This window comes from Microtus ochrogaster, chromosome 10 (assembly GCF_000317375.1).
Source record: "Microtus ochrogaster isolate Prairie Vole_2 chromosome 10, MicOch1.0, whole genome shotgun sequence".
Taxonomy (NCBI): Eukaryota; Metazoa; Chordata; class Mammalia; order Rodentia; family Cricetidae; genus Microtus; species Microtus ochrogaster.
This window is the reverse complement of record NC_022016.1, coordinates 59,550,070-59,571,499: the sequence shown is the minus strand read 5'-3', so window position 1 is coordinate 59,571,499 and position 21,430 is coordinate 59,550,070. Positions and strand designations below refer to the sequence as shown.

At 44.3% G+C, this 21,430-nt stretch overlaps 1 protein-coding gene across 1 annotated transcript in view; it reads left to right on the top strand.

Annotated features, from left to right (window-relative positions):
* Gnl2 (G protein nucleolar 2) overlaps window positions 1-21,430 on the top strand; it is a 27,917-nt gene that overhangs the window by 2,315 nt on the left and 4,172 nt on the right. The window contains exons 2-12 of the mRNA XM_026782283.1: window positions 1,674-1,758; window positions 2,680-2,774; window positions 4,693-4,832; window positions 8,231-8,415; window positions 12,104-12,170; window positions 12,913-13,071; window positions 13,573-13,686; window positions 16,022-16,150; window positions 17,086-17,190; window positions 17,940-18,098; window positions 18,270-18,383. Coding sequence (XP_026638084.1) covers window positions 1,674-1,758; window positions 2,680-2,774; window positions 4,693-4,832; window positions 8,231-8,415; window positions 12,104-12,170; window positions 12,913-13,071; window positions 13,573-13,686; window positions 16,022-16,150; window positions 17,086-17,190; window positions 17,940-18,098; window positions 18,270-18,383 — 1,352 coding nt within the window. The remainder of the gene's footprint in view (window positions 1-1,673; window positions 1,759-2,679; window positions 2,775-4,692; window positions 4,833-8,230; window positions 8,416-12,103; window positions 12,171-12,912; window positions 13,072-13,572; window positions 13,687-16,021; window positions 16,151-17,085; window positions 17,191-17,939; window positions 18,099-18,269; window positions 18,384-21,430) is intronic.

Below are 21,430 nucleotides of genomic sequence, written 5' to 3'. Positions count from 1 at the left end.
GTTTAACTTGCTTGTACGTCTGTGTGAAGGTATCAGATCTTAGAGTTACAGATAGTTGTGAACTGTCATGTGGGTGCTAGGAATTGAACCTGGGTCCTCTAGAGAAGCAGTCAGTGCTGTTAACCACTGACCCATCTCTCTAACCCTCCATCTCTCCAACTAGAGTATTTCCTTTGAAAATATTTTTCCTTCCTTCCTTCCTTCCTTCCTTCCTTCCTTCCTTCCTTCCTTCCTTCCTTTTTGGTTTTGGTTTTTGTTTTTCGAGATAGGGTTTCTCTGTGTAGCAGTCCTGGTTGTCCTGGAAATCACTTTGTAGACCAGGCTGGCCTCGAACTCACAGATACCCACCTGCCTCTACTTTCCAAGTGCCGGGATTAAAGGCGTGCACCACCACTGCCCGGCCACAGATACTTTCTTTATTCTGGAGCAAGGCAGGGTAAAATGGGAAGAATACGTTTCTCAAATTGAAATCTTGAGTTTAATGAAGTATCTAAATAAATGTGCCTGAGCGTGCTGTGAAGTTGCCTTGTGGGGCTGCTCTGTGCTGCTGCTCAGGTTGGTCTTCAAAGTCCTTATTTAAGAGAGGGTCGCTGGGTGGTAGTGGCGCATGCCTTCAATCCCAGCAGAGGAGGCAGAGGCAGGTGGATCTCTGTGAGTGTGATGCCAGCCTGGTCTACATAGTGAGTTTAAGGGAAAACAGAAAAATCCTGTCTTGGAAAACCGGGAAGAAAAAAAAAAGGCCTGGGGGGTGTGCGGACTGGTAATTCACTTCTTTAATTCCTGTACTTGATAGGCAGAGGCAGACTGATCTCTGTTTGAGGCCAGTGAGGCTACATTGAGAGACCCTGTCTCAAACAATCAAAAATATGAGGTTTGGAGCATGCATGCTGGCTGCAGGATGATTCTTTAAAGATTGGCTCTGTGTAGTTTATTTTTCTTTTTTCAGTTTTGCCAACACTGCAACTCTATTTTTTAAGATTATTTTATGTGTATTTGTGTTTTGCCTGCTTGCGCGTGCATGCACACACACATACATCATTGTGTGTGCCTGGGGCCTGCAGAGGTCAGAAAAGGGTGTTGAGTCCCCTAGACTAGAGTCAGCTGTCACATGGGTGTTGGGAACTAAACCTTCGTCCCCTATAAGAAACACCAGTGCTTTAACTACTGGGCCATCTCCCCAGCCCCTATTGTCTTGTTGTTGTTCTATTTTATTTATTTATTTGTTAAATAAAGACCTAGGTATCCTTTGTGGTGGAGAGCACAGGCTGATCAGATGCTTGTGTTTAAATTCTGGCCATGCCGATTAGTAGCTATATGATTCTGGCACAGCATGACCACTCACTGTGTCTCTGTTTCTTAGTCTGTAGCACATAACGTCGGCATGACATATCTCCTTATGTGATGGTTGTGTGGATTGAGGTGAGGCCGGTAGTGGGGACAGCTAGGAGCCAGTGCCAGAATGAAAACTGGTGGTAACTGCATCCCATTCTTTCGGAGGTCTCTAGCCTTGTCTTAGCACATTCTCAAAGTCATTTATTGGAGCAGCATACGGAGAGAGTAGGCATTCTTTGACGAAGTTAGCTTGGCTAGTTGAATAAGCTGTTCGGTGCAGTTAAACAATGACTGTACTTAACCAATTGTTGGTTATCAGATGGTTTATTGTCTGTTTCTAGATCGAGTACAGGGAGCTGGAGGCCAAAACATGAGGGACCGGGCCACAATTCGGCGCCTGAATATGTACAGGCAAAAGGAGCGCAGGTGAGCATTGGGCATGGCCAACCTTTCCTTTTGTCTATACCCTGGATTTAAAACTGAGACTTAATCACACCTTGTTCCCACCCCTACTTTCTCCAAATAGGAGCAGGACATCATTTCTTTCCTATGAGGGTTGCTTTGATAGCACAGTTAAAGGCAGGGCAGTAGATGGTGAAGCGGTGGTTGTTTCCTAACACTTCCCGGCAAGTGGTCCTCCTGTTCCTCACACGCTGATCTCCAACAGTGCTATGTCAAATCTCAATTAAGTACCCGTCAGATACAAGTACAGAGTGTATAGACTACTTATGAAAACTGCCAGGAAACTTGACTTTTAGAGCCAGACTTCAGATCACAGCATTGTGGCACTGGGATGCTCTTCACAGCCTGGAGTTCTGCTGAGGCAGCCTCCACTCCAGGGACTTGCTGAGAGTGGCATTTTGCTAGCTGGTTTTAATTTGTTTGGTAATTAGATTCATTTCTTCTAAAAGTTGTGTGTAAAACACAAACGTCAGTAACCTAACCTGCCTTTGTCGCCTACTTTGCAGTTTGTTTTAGAATTTTGAGTTCCAGGATAAATCATCCTCTACTTAAAATTCATTTAAACCAGCCTTTAAATAATTACCAAAAAAACTCAAGTATGTGATTTTTTTTTTTAAAAAGCAAACAAACAGTAAATGGATTTTTAAACATCGGCATTGTTACTCATCTAGCAGAAATCATTACGTGCTCTGTTGCAAGAGGTTAAACGGCTTTTGGGCAATCTGTTTCAAATGTAGAAGGACTTTTTGTTTACTGAGTCTGTATTTCATGATCATCTTAAATCCCCCCAAGTCCTCTGGATGGAAAGCATGGTCTGTACGCCAGCCTGTGCTGTTGCTGCCTTTCTTCTGTCGTCAACCCAAATCTGTTATTTCCTCAATTTAGGAACAATCGTGGTAAAGTGATTAAGCCACTGCAGTATCAGTCAACTGTGGCTTCTGGCACAGTGGCACGAGTGGAGCCAAATATTAAATGGTTTGGTAAGTATCATCCCGTATCTCTGCTCTACAAATGTATGTCATATGAAAAAGTCTCAAACCCTGAAATGTCTAAAAGGTTTTGGTGAGTGAGACTGCCAAAGGTTTTAAAAAGGAAATAAAGAAAGATTACCCATAGTGGGAAGAGGGCTGAGAAAGTGGTAGGCTCCTCACACTGTTCCTTTGGAAGAGCACGAGTCCTTAGTCGGAAGTGGGCCCTCCAGACCACAGAGGCAGATAGCACCTTCCTCAAAAGCATCTGCAGAGCCAGGTGGCGGTGGCACACACCTTTAATTCTAACACTCGGGAGGCAGAGGCAGGCGGATCTCTGTGAGTTTGAGGCCAGCCTGATCTGCAAGGGCTAGTTCCAGGACAGGCTCTAAAACTACAGAGAAACCCTGTCTTGAAAAACCAAACAAAACAAAAGGCGTCTGCAGACCTGGGCCCATACACCTCTTGGTTTCTAGTTACCTGGGAGATGGTTGCACAAGAAGTGGCCTTGCAGGCGCTCTGCTCCATTTGCCTTGCAGCAGGGTAAGGCCTTTATTGGTACTTGAAGTAGTGAGGAGAGTTTCTCTAGTCATGGGGATTGGCGCTTCTTCAGGAATTCCTTCTCTCCACTGTAATGTAGAGATAGTCATTGTTTGCCTGGCTTGCCTGGCATCTGACCCCTGTGCTAGTGCAGGTGACCCTTGCCTGTCACTTTGTCTAATGCCTTCTGATGGGCTGAACTGAAACAGAAAGAAGCAAAGAGTCAGGAGGAGCTCAGGGGAGAGTGCTTGCCTGGTATACACAGAGTTCTAGGGGCTACCCCCATCACCACAAAGGAAGTAAATATTGATGTACGTGAATGCCAGAGAAGGCTGTGAAGGAGTTGTTTATCATGGAGCTGGGTACTGGGACTCCAGGTAGGTCCAGAGTATCTGAATTTGGAATCAAGTTGTGTGTGTGTGTGTGTGTGTGTGTGTGTGTGTGTGTGTGTGTGTGTGTGAGACTGGAGGCAAGTTATTAAGTCTCGGTCCCTTAATTTCCTAATTTCTAAAATGGGGATAAGAAAAGTACCATCTCAAGATGGTTGTAGTGGAGCACACCTGTAATTCCAACACTTGGGAGATGGAGGCAGGAGAATCAGAAATTCAAGGCTAGCCTGAACTACATGAAACCTTCACTCAAGAAAAAGGGGTGGGGGGGGCTCGTGAGATAGCTTAGTGGTAAAGATGGTTACCCTCGAACTTACCTGAGTTCTGTCTCTGGAAGCCACATAATGGAAGGAGGAAAGGACATCAGTAACTCCTCCAAGTTGTCCTCTGATCACACAAGGGCTGTGGTCCTCCCCATCATAAGTCAATTTAAGAAGAAATCCATGTGACCTGCTTAGCATGGTGCCTGGCAAATAGTCAGTGTGAGTGCTTGATGCTCGTGTCTGCATGTGCTCTGTGGACCTGGATGCTATCTTATTTATTTATTTATTTTTATTTTTTTATTTTTTATTTTTTTTTGGTTTTTCGAACCTCAGAAGTCTGGCATTCTCCAGATGCCGTTGTCTCCTTATAGATGTCCTGAATATCTTAGCAGTCCCTTTGAGCTCTCTTAACTCTGAGTTTTGGGGTTTCTTCTCTGTCTCTGTGAATGATCAGCTGCGATTGGCTCCAGGTTTCTTTGCCAGAACTGGCAGGAACTAAGACATTTGTCAGATCTCAGTTCCATTCAGTTCTGTTTAATTTTTGGTTTCCTCCAATCAGGAAGTTGGGCTCGGAAAACTGTTGAAATTGTGTGTCTGAGTTGGTGGGTGAATTCCTGGTGTGCAAGTACAAGAGAGGCGAATGACCTATCATCTTGCCTTCCCCACGTCAGTGAGAAGATGAGGGCAGAAGCAAAACCAATCCCTTATTAAATGGCAATGTCTTTATCTGTGAAATAGGAAACACTCGTGTGATCAAGCAGGCATCATTACAAAAATTTCAAGAAGAAATGGATAAAGTTATGAAGGATCCATACAAAGTTGTCATGAAACAAAGCAAGTTACCGATGTCTCTTCTGCGTGATCGAATCCAGCCTCATGTAAGATGAAGCACCATGTTGGTGGTAGGGTTTTGTGGACCAGCTCTGAGCAGATAACCTGTTTGTCTTTGGCTTTCATAGGCAGCAGTGGGAACTAGGAGACTTGGCTCTCTCCTTTGCCACTCTCTGTATGGATTGAGTCTGGCCCAGGGGGTGCAGTGCTTTGCAGCCAGACCTGAGTTTCGGTCTTCACTCATCCCCTCCTCTATCCTGTTACCTTTCTCCGTGAATCTTAACTTCCCTGCCATAAAGAGAACATGTCTCTTTCCATGTTTGGCTACACCTGAAGCACCTGTATGTGGCCCAGTGAGCATGCAGCACCCTGCTAATAAGGCTAAAGAAGTGATAGCTGTTAGGAATGTTACCTGTGTGTGTATGCATGCATGCCTTCACATGTGCTTGTGGAGACCAGAGACAGCCTCAGCACTACCTACCTTCCCTTTTTTGCTTTTTGAGGCAGGTTCTTTCACCAGCCTGGAACCTACCAAGTAGGCCAGGCTGGCTAGGAGGCCCCTGGGATTGGCAGTGATAGCTCATCACCTCTGGGGAGTTGTAGAATGAAGGTTGAGATGGAAGGAGTCCTTCGGTGTTTTATGCTTCCCAGCCTTTGTGAAATCTTGGAGGTGGTTTCAGCTGAAGCAAAGGGTGCGTTCAGATTGTTGTTCACTGGAGTTTTGTAGTACAGTAAGGACTGAGTCTGGCCAGAGCAGAATAGTTCACACAGAACAAAGAAGTGGCCTAATGTTTGCCTGCACGTTTTAACTTGCGTTGAATAATTCCCAGAAACAGCCAGTGTACATGCTTCAGTGCCAGTCTGAGGAGGGGAGGAAAACACTGACATGCATACAAGGATTAAACAGTTCAAAGAAAAGTGTTTACTTACAGAACAGAAATCAAAAGCAAAGCTGCCTATTGCCTCAGGTTTTGTCAATTATGTTCTGTTTTATGATGGACTAGAAGAATGGCACCTATTAGTGGAGTGACTGTTTTCTTTCAGGGAAACATATGAGCATAATTCATGAACCACAGACAAGTTGCTCATTTCCCTTGTTCTCTTTGTCTCTTCTCCCTAAAGCCATCTTCTAACCAACTATTGAATCCCATTTCTGGGAAGAACAGAGTTCTATTGTGGATTTATTGCATTGTTGCTTGTTCCAGTTGTTCCTAGCTCAGATATCTGATGTGTGGAACGAAGGAACCTTCAGTCGTAGGAGGCAGCTTGCTTGTGTATTTGTTGTTATTGTTGGTTTTTGTTGTTGTTGTTGTTATTTTGGGTTTGTTTTGTTTTGTTTCAGTTTTTCAAGACAGGGTTTCTCTATGTAGCCTTGGCTGTCCTGGAACTCATTATGTGGACCAGACTGACCTTGAACCTACACAGATTCACCTGCCTCTACCTCCCAAGTGTTAGGATTAAAGGTGTGCACCTCTACCACCCAGCCTAGCTTGTGTTTTAATGCAGGAAAATATTAAGAATAATTGGTGAGCTTTCTTCTTTGGCTTTGAAAGCCCTTCCTATTTTAATCTGGAGGCTGTGGCATGGTGTGGACTCTAGTTCTGAAATGGTTCTGCACAGTGAAGTCAAATCAGATATGTTAACTTTTGCACATTCATTTCTGTCTGGTAGATGTATTTCTGTAGCAGGGTAATAAAAGCATAACTTTGTGTATGTACTTTAATTGTGCAGTATTATAGTAAGCTTATGGGTTCAAAACCATGTGCTTCATAGGTTATAAGATTTTCTTTAAGATTTGATTTTAATTGTGTGTGTGTGATGTGTATGTGCATGTGAGTACAGGTGCCCTCAGGGGCTAGAGTTTTCACATCCGTTGGTATTAGAGTTAGGAGCCATGTGATGTGGGTGCTGGAAATTGAACTCGGGTCCTCTGGAAGAGTAGTATGTGTTCTGAATTGCTAAGCCATCTTTCCAGCCTAGTTAGGAGATTTCTAAGGATAGTTTTTGCTCATACTTGTTTTAAAAGTTGATATATCGGTTTTGTGTGTACTCGCTTGTGTGCTGTTAGGCAACTTTCAGAACTGGATTCTCACCTCTATTCAGCCTTGTGAGGCATGGTCGCTATTGTTTCTGCTGTACTGTGTATTCTCCTTGCAATTACAGATTCACACCACTGCGTCTTTTTTTTTTCTTTTATAATTTTTTTGCAGGAGTTTATTTTTATTTTATTTACATTGGTGTTTTGCCTGCAAGTATATCTCAGATTCCTTGGAACAGGAGTTAGAGACAGTTGCTAGTACCTTGTGGATGCTGGGAATTGAACCCAGGTGCTATGGAAGAGTGCTCTTACCCACTGAGCCATCTCTCCACCCCTACCCTGCGTCTTTTTACGTAGTTTTTTACATGCCTTCCAGGGATAAACTGGCTTTACTGAGTGAGCCCTCCCCAGCCCTCTCGCACTGACTTAGAACACATTGCCACAGGAAGTGCTCTTTCCTTATGGGTGATCCCTCAGGTAGAAAGTAAATGGTGGCCACTGAAAGACCAGAGAAAGTTGGGGGTTGGTGGAAGGCATGGGCTGCTGCATCACTCAGCACTTTCCTAGCTGGTCCTTACCAGGGCTTTGTACTAAGGGGAAGAAGGTGTCTTTTTGTTTTGTTTTAAAGGAGTCTCTGCAAGCTCTTAACATTCTGATACGTGGGAGATCCTAACTCAATCTTGGACTTTTATCCTGCTTCAAGAATTCCTATGCCTGTAACTCCTTTACAGGCGCATCAAGTTCTAGTTAGTATCAGATTCCTTTATCACATCTAACCTATCATTTTGGACTTTTGCTAGATGTTTTTCATCTGAAGAGTTTCCATGTGTATTTAATAAAAACGTTACCTAAATTAGGGAGAATGTTATCTGAAACTAAAATGCAGCTTATAAAACAAGCAATTCCTTTTAGCCATGAGAGAAATTAACTTCCAAGAAAAAGTTGACATTTACAGTTGGTTTAAAAAAGAAAAAAACACAAATTTGACTGATTGTCCTTGACAAAACCTGTGAATTTGGCGAATTTTATGCACCTTGTTTGAAAGCTCCAAAGAAGGGTCAGAAAAGATAGGTTAATTTTCATCATTGTAGCCCTGATTACGTTTGACTGGAGGCTGTGCTGGGGAAGGAAAGCAGAGATTGGCAAGTCTCACTTGGCTGTTCATACTCGGTGTCTGTATTGCCTTTAGATTCCTGTGGGGAAGCTCATAGCATTGCAGAAAAGAAGAAACCCTTGTGCAATTTAAACAAGCATTGCAGATTTAAATCCATACTGGGTCTGTGCTCTCCTAGGTTTTGGTGTGGTCTCGAAAAAATTAGTGCAGACACCTTTCCCTTTCCCCGGGTGGTTTTAGCTTTGTGCTCAATGTTTTCCTACATCTTACCTGTGCTTCTCCTTCGTCTTCAGAATGCAAAGGTTCACATTCTTGATACTGAAAGTTTTGAAAGTACATTTGGTCCAAAGTCACAGAGAAAGCGGCCAAACTTGTTTGCAAGTGATATGCAGTCCCTTCTAGAAAATGCTGAAATGTCCACTGAGAGCTATGACCAGGGCAAGGACCGTGATTTGGTAACGGAGGACACTGGTGTAAGGTATGCATTTGATCCTTGCTGCTGTGCTAGCTACAGAATGTCTTCTCTGAGCCCCTTCGTGCTGCTGTGGGGTGTGGTGGTGGCGCTCACAAGTAGTTTCCTCAGACTAGAGGCGTCAGTGCAGTGGAGGCCAGACCAAGAATAATTCCACATGGCTTCACCACTGCATACTGCTCTTCACTCCCAAGGAAAAAGGAGTAATGTTTTCTTCTTCTGTAAGTCAGTGGCGTACACTGCCATTCGAAAATTACAGAATGTAGTTAAGTTGGAGATTGGCTCTGGCTTCCTGGGTCTCTAGATCACTGTAGCTTATGGTTGATCTTTTTCTATGACCTTTCAAAGATAATATGAAAATGTGATGAACCTGCATAAAGGCTTCGGGGTTTGCTCGTTTGTTAAAATTTGTATCCTGCCGGGCGGTGGTGGCGCACGCCTTTAATCCCAGCACTCGGGTGGCAGAGGCAGGCGGATCTCTGTGAGTTCGAGACCAGCCTGGTCTACAGAGCTAGTTCCAGGACAGGCTCCAAAGCCACAGAGAAACCCTGTCTCGAAAAACCAAAAAAAAAAAAAAAAAAAAAAAATTGTATCCTTTTATTTTGTGTATGTCTATGTGGGTATATAAGTGCCACAGTAAGGAGGTCAGAGGAGTTGATTCCCTCCTTCTTCATGTGGGCCCTGGGGATCTGACTCAGGTTGTTGGGCTTACAGAGACCATTTTTACACAGTAAGCCATCTTGCCACCCTCCGCTTATTTTTAAATTATCACACACAGTGATGGTTTTCATTATGGCATTTTCATATGTTTGTGTCCTACTTTGTGTGGTGAGTTTTTATTTTCATTTTATATTGTTTGGAAGAGGAATAGGGAAAGGAGAGGAAGGATCGTAAGCTTTCTTCAATCTTGTGGGGAGTCATATGCTAAAAATGGCAAATCACCCATCGGGATTCCCGCAATACCTCTTTTGTGAGATAGAATCTGCTATTTAGCCTTGACTGACCTGGAACTCACCGTGTAGAGTTATTACATAGCCTCAAACTCACAGAGATCCTCCTACTCTTCCTCCCAAGTGCTAGTCTTAAAGGCGTGAGCCACCACGCCTAGCTATAGTAATTTTTTATTTACAAATACACCTTTTTCAGTAGGCTTTCATTGTGGCATGCTTTGTTAATTGGATAGCTGTGCTGTTTCTAGGTTCTCCTGTGGCCATCAGTGATACTGAGTCTTCCTCATCCCTAAGGATTATTGAGAGGGACACACATTTAATCCTCCAGCACCTCAGAGGCAGAGGCAGGTGGATCTCTGTGAGTTTGAGAATGCCTGGTCTACAGAGTGAGTTCCAGAACAGCCAGAACTACATAGTGAGGCCCTACCTCACAAAACAAATGAAGAAACAAAACAAAACCAAAAAGGATTACTGATTGGCAAGTCATGACATCAAATCAAAGAGTGTGCGAACTTTTGATAGGCAGCTGCCACTTTGTCCTATAGACAGGCTTAGCTTCTCTGAGGCAGTGCTGGAGGACTGTGCGGGCAGGTTTAGCTGTCTCACAGAAATGTGAAGACTACGATGGTGTCACCTCATTGCTGTTGCCATCCTGTCTCAGTAGAGAAAAGAGCAGGCCATCGAGACCAAACAGAGAAGTAGCATATTCATTTATTAGAATTATTTGAATGTTTGTGTTCATGTGGAGGGATGTGCCTGTGCACATGAACAGAGAGGTCAACTTGAATGGTCAACCTTTTAAAAAATTTTATATGTGTATGGGTATTTTGCATGTTCGTACGTATGCACCAAGTATGTTCTTGGCACCCATAGAGGCCAGAAGAGGGCATTGGATCCCCTGGAACTAGAATTTAAAGATAGTTGTAAGCTACCATGTGGATACTAGGAATTCAACCTGAGTCCTCTGGAAGAGCAGCCAGTGCTCTTCATCCCTGAGCCATCTCTCCAGCCCACAGCTATCTTCTTCTATTGCCCTTCACGTTGTGTTTTTGAGACAGTATCTCTTATACCTGGAACTTGCTGATTGCTTTGACTGGCTGGCTAACAAGCTTCAGAGATCTTCCTGTCTATGCCTTCCCCTGTGCTGGGATTACAGGCACACTCCACCACCCCCAGCTTTTTTCTTACTGTTATTGGGGGGGTTTTTTGGTGTGTTTTTTGTTTGTTTGTTTTGAGACAGAGTTTCTCTGTGTAACAGTTTTGGCTGTCCATGAACTTGCTCTGTAGACTAGGCTAGCTTCGAACTCACAGAGACCCATTTGTCTCTGCTTCCTGAGTGCTGGGATTAAAGGCATGTGCCACCACTGCCTGACTTAACTTTTTTATTTAATTATATTTGTTTGTATGTGCATATGCATATGTGCCACAGTGTACTGTGTGGTCAGAGGACAGCTTGTGAGAGTCGGTTCTCCTTCCACCAGGGATCAAACTCACATCTTTACTCAGACATCTCTCTGGCCAATATTTGAACTTTTTTGTTGGCTTTGCTGTCGACTTCCTTTAAAAGGTAGAGTAGATAATTGGGGAGGACAGACTATTTTTGTTTCATTTTTCTTAAATAAATGTCCTTGAGGCTAGTAAGTAAGCAATTAGAAATTATCCAAAAAAGTGCCTCTCTCGAGAGCTGTGAAGTGTAGGTTGTGACACAGGTCCTGCTGTGCCCTTCTAAATTCCTGGTGACAGTGTCTAACTGCAACCGTGCCTTTTCCCTTTTTATTTACTTATTTTTTATTGTAACATACATGTGGCATAGAATTTGCATTGGTGCCCAGCCATATCACTGTCAGCTGAATTCTCATCACCCTAGTTTGACAGGACTATGTATGGATGAAGGACATCACACATTGTTTATCCTTTTGTTTGGCTTATTTCATGTGGCATGGTACCTTCAAGGTTCACTCAGTCTCATGGTAATATGTCATAATGTCCTTCTTTTTATTTATTTTTTAGTAGGATTCTTTTTGTGGTTTTTAATTTTTATTATTTTTTAATTATGTGTGTTTATTTTTTAAATATGTGTGTATAAGGTTTTTGGGGGAGTTGTTTGTTTTGTTTTGATTGATTGATTTTATTATCTTAGTGTGTTTTGCTGGCAAACAAGTGTGTGGACCACATGTGTACGGTGGCTGCAGAGACAAGGAAAAGGTTTCAGATCTCTCAGGACTGGAGTAACAGACAGTTGTGAGCCAACCGTATGTGTGTGAGGAAATGAACTCAGGTCCTCTGCGAGAGCAGTAAGCAGTCTTAACTGTTGAGTTGTCTCCAGCCCCTCCTTTACCCACCTTTTGATACAGGGTCTCACTGTGTAACCCTGGCTGGCCTGAAATTCACAGAGCTCCTCCTGCCTCTGCTTTCATGGTGCTAGAATTAAAGGTGTGCATACCACTCCTGGCACCGTCCTTCCTTCTTAAAGCCAACTGCATCATTTTAGGTATTCTTTCCTTTGGTATATTTTGGGCTTTTTTGGTTTTGGTTGTTGTTGTGTATGTGTGTTTATTTGCATTTTTGAGGCAGAGTCTTATACAGTCCTTGCTGGCTTGGAATTAACCGTGTAGACCAAGTTGTTTGACCACAGAGCTCCTCGTCTGCCTCTTTTGTGCTGGGATTATAGGTGTGAACCACCACCGTTTCCCTTTAATCTTGATAATGCTTCAGTTGCTCATTTCTTGTCCTTTCTTCCCTAGAAATGAAGCTCAAGAAGAGATATATAAAAAGGGGCAGTCGAAAAGAATCTGGGGAGAGCTCTACAAGGTAAGTAAGACTTGTGGTAGTCCCTGGGCGGCTCCTTCAAATTTATGAGTTTGCAGGCACTGACTGTCAGCGGAAGCTCTCAGATGAAATAACGCTCTGCTGCTGGCTTCATCCTCTTCACTCTATGAAGAAGTGTGATGTAGCCTCAGGCATACAACCACAGTGCTTGAAAGGAAGAGCACTTGTGTTCTGTGTTGCCTGTGAGTCTTCTGTAGATTACCTGTTAGGGTGATGCCCCACATGGTTAGTGCGGCATAAGAATTGTAGGGTATTCAGCCTCACTATCTTGTCTGCGAGGGGGAGCACATGTCTGGGAAGGGAAGAAAGGTGCATACTCCTGAGTGCTGACCTAGTGCTTTTGAACTGGCTGAATAGTATTATTAGGAATTCCTAGCACAACCATAATAGAAAACTAGTACCATAAAGGTAAACTAAGCAGATTTAATTTTCTGTAAAATACACAAACTCATATGTACCTCATATACCTAGTACTTGTGAGTCAGGTGGATTTGCTCTAAGTTATCTTTCCTATTTGAAATCTGAAAAGTTTTGTATATTCTTAGAATGAAAAACTTTGGAATTCTGCTCATTGGGCATTGAGACTGGATGTCACACACCCACTCTCCTCAGTAGACTATTTGCAGTTGCCTCTAAATGCTGTTTTCTTCCTTTGGGTTCCCTTAAATGTCCCCCTTCATTTTGTATGTATTGTAACCAGTCATTTCTGCCTCTTTGATTTCAGGTGATCGACTCATCAGATGTTGTAGTTCAAGTACTTGACGCTAGAGATCCCATGGGTACTCGTTCCCCTCACATCGAAGCTTACTTGAAAAAGGAAAAACCCTGGAAACACCTCATTTTTGTACTCAATAAGTGTGATCTTGTTCCAACTTGGGCGACAGTAAGTTCAGCTTAAGAACTTGTCCTAGCAGAGGCAGCTAGGACAAACCTTTCGCTGCACATTAGTGCATGGTTCTCGACACAGCCCAGAAAGGTCACACTCTTGGGACTATGGTCACTGGCACGTTCTTATGAAAACAGGGCTAATATGAATGCTCATGGTGGGCAAAGCCACCTTCTGTCCTCGGACTGGGGGCAGCCCTGCAGGAATTTCTGTCCCCTCCGTGGAGGCAATTGCCAGTCACTGGCTGCTTCCCCATTGTGTTCCATTAATTGCATTTGGTAGTCAATGATAGCTTTTCTGGAATATTGTTTTGCAGTCAGTTATTAGACGAAAGACAAAGCACTAGCTGTCGTACTTGAAAGAACATCTCAAAGAATTACAGCTGTTGTTCCCTTAGGCAACACTATTTGAAGCCATCCAGTAATTCCAGCTCATATTCTTCCGAATATTGTAAACAAACAAACTATAATTTACTAGCATATTTTTTTTCTCCCCTAGAAACGATGGGTCGCTGTGCTTTCCCAGGACTACCCAACACTTGCTTTCCATGCGAGTCTCACCAACCCCTTTGGAAAAGGAGCATTCATTCAGCTTCTGCGGCAGTTTGGGAAGGTAGGGGGCTGCTTCTGCTATAGTTGTAGAGCTGACTTTATGTGAGGGGCTGGCTTGGGTGTCCAAAGTTGCTAATTTCAGGTCAGCATCTGGGAGGTTGAGGCAGAGGACCAAAAACTTGAAGCCTGGCCAGGCGGTAGGTGGTGATGCTTGCCTTTAATCCTCTCTATGAGTTCAAGGCCAACCTGGCCTACAGAGTGAGTTCCAGGACAGGGTCCAAAGCTATAGAGAAACCCTGTCTCAAACAGACAAAAAGTTTAATGCCGGTATGGGCTTCATAATGAAATCTGTCTCAAAACTGCTGGCTCACTTCTTACTGTTTATAGGTATAAAAACCCACAGGCCATGTGGAGTCTGAGGGGTCTGAGATGTTTCCTCATTTCTCTCCTGTCCTTCTTTGTGCCGTATCCCTGATGCCTAGTGATTCAGCCTTTGCCAGAGGATAGGTGCCCAGCCCCATACTCTGTCATCCCCATCACTTCAGGAATATCCTGGAACCAGATCCCCCCTTTCTGCCTGGCTCTAACAAAAGACATGGCTCTTGTCCCACCCTTCCTCATTTCCCAGAAGCAGTTTTTGACTCTTAGCCATCATTTCTGGTATTTTCTATGTGCTATTAGTACATGTTTATGACTTATTTCTTATTTCCCCAACTCTTCCCCATGGTTTTACATACTTATTAAATGTGTCCTGCCTTAAAAATTTAGGACTAGGTTTTTGTTGTTGTTGTTGTTGTTGAGTGTGTGTTTTTTCTTTGGTTGGTTGATTCATTTTGGTTCATTGGTTTTTTGGTTTTGTGTGTGTGTGTGTGTGTGTGTGTGTGTGTGTGTGTGTGTGTGTATGTGTGTGTGTGGCATTGAATCCAGAGCCATGGACATGCTAATAAGAACTTGTAACTACTGAGCTATAAGTCCAGTTAGAAGTGGTACTCGTGCATACTCCCTGTCTCTCTCGAACTCATTGTTTTATGGGGAGGGTTTTTTATTTTGTGGTGTTTTTTTTTAAATATTTATTTATTTATTTATTATGTATACAATATTCTGTGTGCATGTCTGCAGGCCAGAAGAGGGCACCAGACCTCATTACAGATGGTTGTGAGCCACCATGTGGTTGCTGGAGATTGAACTCAGGACCTTTGGAAGAGCAGGCAATGCTCTTAACCTCTGAGCCATCTCTCCAGCCCCCTTTTGTGGTGTTTTGATACCAGATCTCACTGTGATCCAGGCTGGCTTCATACTCACTGTGTAGCCAAGGCTGGCCTGGAATTTGCAGCAGTCTTTCTGCCTTGGCCTCCTGTTGTCTGCTGATGCTGAGCACAATTAGGTTGCTTCTGTCCGTCTTCCCTGCGCACGTCTTCCACGCCCCCTGCTTCCCCTGTCCTGCGGACAGCAGTGTGGTGCTGGTTGTTCCTTGGTGTTCACCATTCTGGCTGAAATGCTATTCACACTGGTCCACTCGGGTGCTGTCCCTGCAGCTCTCTGGTAGAGGTCTTTGTCTCTTCTGTTGTTTGTCTCTCTTTCCTGTTGTTTCTTTGTATGCTTAATATTTGGGCAGATACCCTGATAGAAAGATAGAGGCAGGCAGGTAATCCACTTCGCAGCTAGCCTTCTCCCATGGGAACCGGCTCCTCCCAGCCTGGATCTGCCTTCAAATACTGTGCTGGGCACAGTGGCACAAGCTTCTAATCTCAGCTACTCAAAGACAGGAAACCTCCTCCCCCTAAAAAGTCACTTTAGCTCAGGAGTTTGTAGCTCAGGAGTTTGAAACCAACCTGGACAACATAGAACTGGTATCAAATTGAAAGCAAAAGTTCCCACAATCTTGATAGACTTTTGGTGTCTCTTTTGATGTGGGGATTGTTGAGTGATAGATATCACTGAAAGCTAATATTAATTAGGGACATGGGCATTTTCCTTGGGTTTGTATCTCCAGAAGGAAATATTGAAGTTTGTAGATTTAGGTCTGGGTGCCCTGGGGGAGCAGGGTGTTAGAGGGTTGGTCTCACTGTGGTGGTTAGAGGTGGGTGGGACTGAGCACTTGCCTTTTGCTGCTGATGCAGCCAAGGCTGTGGTCAGACATGCATGTCCTGGGTGGGGATCTGTTAGCCTCTCCAGTACCTGGTGCTGCACCAAGATGAGGGGATGCACAAGCTCTCTTTTCCTGTGTTTGATGTATATGTTGTTAACCTCTGAGGACGTGGCTTCACTCAGTTTCACATCAAGTTGTGTTTGCTCTGCGCTGTAGTAAGTAGTCTTCCATTAGCCAAGTAACACAGCCTGACCTGGGGGATTCTATTTCTGCATATTATATGATGGGTAGTCTTTTCTTTCTGCAGCTGCACACAGACAAGAAACAAATCAGTGTTGGGTTCATTGGCTATCCAAATGTAGGCAAGAGCTCTGTGATAAACACATTACGATCCAAGAAGGTCTGCAATGTGGCCCCCATTGCAGGAGAAACAAAGGTGCGTATGAACTCTGCTCTGCATTGTATGTCTGTGGAGACCCAACTGTTTAAGATATGGAGAGCTTCCTTTTGTCTCCCCTTCCTCCTGTCCTCTTCCTTTCTCTGACAGCACTAGGGATCAAACCCAGAACACCACACACATATACCACACTGTAGTGTATCTGGCACCTAGTCCCTGTCTGCTTCCCAAGATTGAGCATGCCTTATATGCTACTAGGTTACTGTGGTGGGATTTGGTTGGTGTCCTTCATATTTAAGTCTTCTTTCTGTAAATTGCCACTCCCAATTTTTTTTTAAATTTATTTATTTTTATGTGTATGAGTGTTTGGCCTTTGTGTATACATGTTCACTGCATGCATATGTCTTTTGCCAACAGAGGCCAGAGAGTACACCAGATCCCCAAGAACTAGAGTTACTGACAGTTGTGAACTGCCATGTGGATGCTGGGAACTGAACCTGGGTCCTCTATAGAGCAGCAAGTGCTCCAAACCAGAGCCATCCTTCCAGCTCCTAATTCTGACCTTTTGCTTTGATAAAACCAACCCAAGAATATTTGGCATCCTGGTTAACAAGGAACAGAAACTTAGTCTTTAGGTAGATTCTGGTGTTTGGAAGTCAGTGACAAAGAGGCGAGCAGTTCTGTGCTTCCGAGCACTTTGAAGACTTGGAGGGGGTCACTGGTGGGTTTGTACAATGGAAATCCTGCCTCTGCCTTATTCTAGGACTCTTAGCAATGGAACTCTAGTTTGTGCTTGGTGGGAGTGTGTCATACTTGGCTTAAGTAAAAGGTAGAATCTGGCCCCATGGTTCAGCAGGTTGCTTTCCTTCGGCCCTCCCTTCTCCCCTTTCTGACTTTATACTGTAACATCATAGATTCGTGAAGTTAAGCTTTCGTATTTGACTCTGGCAACACTTAGAATTTTCTGCCTGCAGGTCTGGCAGTATATTACCTTGATGCGTCGTATATTCCTGATTGACTGCCCTGGCGTGGTTTACCCCTCTGAGGACTCAGAGACTGACATAGTGCTCAAAGGAGTGGTGGGTATTTGATCTTCACAATTCTGTTTTCATTTTGGGGGAGCCCTGAGAGCTTTTGCCACACCTCGTTCAGAAGGCAGTCTGGGGTCAGCCTGTTCAACCAGGCACAAGAACATGATGCTGAACAGAGCGGCCTCTTTTCCACTCAGCCTGCCTCAGGAGGTCGAGGGGCTGTGGGCATATCTGGTCAGTGTCATCCTACAGCAATATGTAGTTTCCACATGGGATCCAAAGGGAAGCGGGGCTTGTTTATGCTCGGTGATAATTCATGCGTGGGTTTCTGGATTGAGTCATCTTGGAACCCAGGCATTTCCTCACTTGTTTCTGAATGTGACTGAACACTTTAAGCGATCCCCTTAACTATAACCATGCTTCTAGCATACATCCTTGGCACATTCCTCCCCTTCCTTCGGAAATTCTTGGATTCCTTTTTGTGTTCTGGGTTGTGGAATTTGCAGACATTTTTACCATTCCTGCCAGTGAGTAAGTAACACAAAGCATTCCAACTTCAAGCTGCCTGTGGCGGCCACAGTCAGTTTGCGGTAAGGTTGGATTAGAGTTGATCTCTGGGCTTCATGACTGTGGTCAGCTCTTAGTGGTGCTCCTTGCTCCTGCCTAGGTATCTCAGACACAGACTCTAGCAAGGCCCCACTCACCTTGTGATACTGAAATCTGTTTCACTTAATAAAGATCACTGAGTTTTTCTGTCTGTGCTAAGAGTCGAACAAAGCATTTCCATTACTTTCTAGGTTCAAGTTGAAAAAATTAAGGCTCCTCAGGACCACATTGGTGCTGTCCTTGAACGAGCAAAGCCAGAATATATCAGTAAAACATACAGGATTGACTCCTGGGAGAATGCTGAGGACTTCCTTGAGAAACTAGCTTTCCGTACTGGGAAGTTACTGAAGGTGAGCCACTATGTTTGGGGATTGGCACTGGGACACACAGACTTGCCGTCATGAGAGCAGTAGGAACTGTGTCAGCTAGATGCTGATGAGCAGCCAGGGTGGCTGAAATGACCCCCGCGGGGAAGTACTTTGCTCTTTGGGTCTAACTGGGAGTTTATCCTGTCTTTGCAGGGTGGAGAGCCTGACTTGCAGACTGTGGGTAAGATGGTTCTCAATGACTGGCAGAGAGGTCGGATCCCTTTCTTTGTCAAGCCACCCAATGCAGAGCCACCGACAGCTCCCCAGGTAAGAACAGGATGAACACAGCTCCTGAAGGAAAGTGGGTTCAAATGACCCCGATGTGGCATCACTATCGGTTGTCTCCCTTCGTGGGCTGTTATAGGAAGCCACTTGTTAGTTCCCAGCTGCTCAGCCCCAAAATAATCACACAGAAACCATATTATTTGCAATACTGTTTGGACAATAGCTTAAGCGTATTTCTGGCTAGCTCATATCTTAAATTAACCCAGCTCCATTAATCTATGTATTGCCATGGGTAAAGTTCCATTCTCCAGCAGGGCTCCATGGCTTCTCTTTGACTCTGCACTCTTTATCCCAGCACTCAGTCTAGCTTTCCCCATCTAGTTCTGTTCTGCTCTGCCATAGGCTCAAAGAAGTTCTTTATTAATCAATGGTAATCACAGCTACAGAGGGGAATCTCACATAAGAAAAGGGGAAATGATGTGGGGGGTCCTTCTGTCTATGTGTTGCTTTTATTCATTAATAAATAAACTGCCTTGGTCTGTTGATAGGGCAGAGTAGAACTAGGCTGGGAAAACTAAACTGAATGCTGGATCCTGGGAGAAAGGAGGCGGAGTAAAAGAGAAGCCTCATAGCCCCACAATGGAACATTATGCAGTAAGCCACAGCCACGTGGTGATGCGCAGATTAATAGAAATGGGTTAAATTAATATGTAAGAGTTAGCCAATAAGAAGCTAAAGCTAATAGGCCAAGCGGTGATTTATTTAATACAATTTCTGTGTGGTTATTTCAGGAGACTCCATGGCCAGGAAACGAGCTAGCGGCCTCTTACAACAGTGGGGCAGCATCATCGTTTCTGCTATGTGTGTATCATTCCAGAGAGGGTAGACTTTTTGAGGAACATTTGAAAGAAGACAGAAGAACGAGTGCAGATACCAGCCTTTGGGACTGGAAGAAGAAGACGTTAATATTTGTTAAATGTCTCTTTTCTTTGGGAGCATAGGTGTTGCCTAAGTTCATTCATGAAGAAACTTTATTCATACTAACCACAGCCTCAGGAACAAGGGAGTGAATAGGAGCCCTTGCTTTAAAGAAGGCTGAGAGTGCATGGAAGGAGTTGATGTTCTGGCTAGGAGGTGCTGGGCTTGGGGACTGAGCTGAAACATGAATACATGGGTCTTACCTGGACAGTGACTTGTCCTAAGACTCGATAGTAACACTTGACTTTCGTGTTTCTAGGGTACCGGAGGGCTTCAGTAAGAAGCAGACAGGTCCCTGCTCTGATGGACTTAGTTAGATTCTAGTGGTGGGGCTGGAGTCGAGCTATGTAAGTGCATGTAGACGTGTGTGGTAGATACTGAGTATGTACTGTTTTTCCACTTCATTTCTGAAGTTCTCTGACTATTGAGGTTCTGGTTTTCATTTCCAGAGTTAGTGGAGACCTCACAGCCTGCTATGGGATTAATAGCATCACAGTTACACTCAGCCAGCTACAAATTCAGGGCTCTGGAGTGCGGTTTGCTAGAGGAATAGCATGACTCAGGAGAGTACTTTATCTGTGGTTACTGGTTTCTTACAGAGGCTAAAGGTCAGAAGAGCCCAGTGAAAGCCATGTAGGAAGAGGTAGCACCTTGTGTTCTTGAGCTGGGTGGGCACATCAGTGTCTTTGCCATCGTAGAGGAATTTTTCATTATGTAGATGAGCCAGTGGCTATAGGTGATCCAGCTCAATCTCCAGCCCTTCTTCTCTCCCCAGAGGTTGGAGGTGAGACTATGATTGTTGCCTGATTCTTTGTGCTGACTGGGTCCTACCTGAAACCAGCTAAAGTTTTAAGTTCCATTAAAGTATGCTGGAAAGGTGTTCCTCAGGGATACCAGGTGGCACACATCCCTCAAAAGCATCCAGAGGGTTTAGGGCCTCTGTGCCAAGAACGTACAATTTTTTTTTTATGCTTAAATGCAGCCAAGTATTCAGAGTTGTCAGTATCGTGAGGATGTGGCCAGGAGAAGTGTTGATGGGGTCGGAGGAAGACTTGTGAGTGAGGTTAGGGAAAGCTTCCAAGGAGCTGGCCCTCAGCAGAAATCTGACTCATAAGAACGACCCCTACTCCGTGTTTCTCCTTTTATTTTTCTTTGGTTCATCCTCCTTTTCCTGTGGGTGAAGTAGTCATTTCTTGAAGATCTGAAGGCTAGAAATTGCTAGATGTGTGATGGCTCACACCTTTCATCACAGCAGTCAGGAGGCAGAGGCAGGCGTATCTCAGAGTTTGAGGGCAACCTGGTCAATAGAGCAAGTTACAGGACAGCCAGAACTACACAAAGAAACCCTGTCTTGAAAGAAAAAAAGAAATCTAGAAATCACTTCATTGCTAAATGTACAAACTTTTAAAATTTGTGATTTGAATATGTTTGTGTACACACATGCATGCCATGGTGTACCTGTGAGGGTCCAAGAACAGCTTGGGGGAGTTGGTTCTTGCTTTTTCCCATGTGGATTCTGCGCATTGAACTCAGCTTGTAAGGTTGGGCAGTAAGTGCCTTCACCAGCTGAGCCAACTTGCCAGCTCAAAACATACAAACTTTTGTATAATTTCCTCCATTTCATGGGTTCTGGACTTGTTTAACATTTTATCCAGCCACTCTGTGGAGCGTCATTACTTGAGTCTAGGTCACAGAGAAGATAATCACATGAGAAGTGCTGTGGAAAGCTTGGCACATGCTGTCTGTGCATGGATACCCAAAATAAGCCATTCAGTGTTTCTAGGCTCAGTGCTCATTCTGAATTCTGGCCTGGGACAACTCTTTGGAAAGAGGTCTCCTTATATTTCTACTTATACTTCCTGGTCCTCATTTGACCTGGCTTCTACTTCCTTGGACTTGTGTCTGTTTTTCTATGTGCCTCCTCTGCTCCCTGTTCCTGTAACCAAGGAGGACACTCACTGGTCAGTTGGTTTCATCGGCTTGGTACCTTTCCTCTGGAACCACACTGTCGCTTCGGTCTTTTACAGTCCTGGCTGCTCTGCTGCCTTACGTTGGCTCAGAGTAGATGAGCGACGCCGTTCACATTTGAGGCTCTTCCCTTCTTTGCTTAG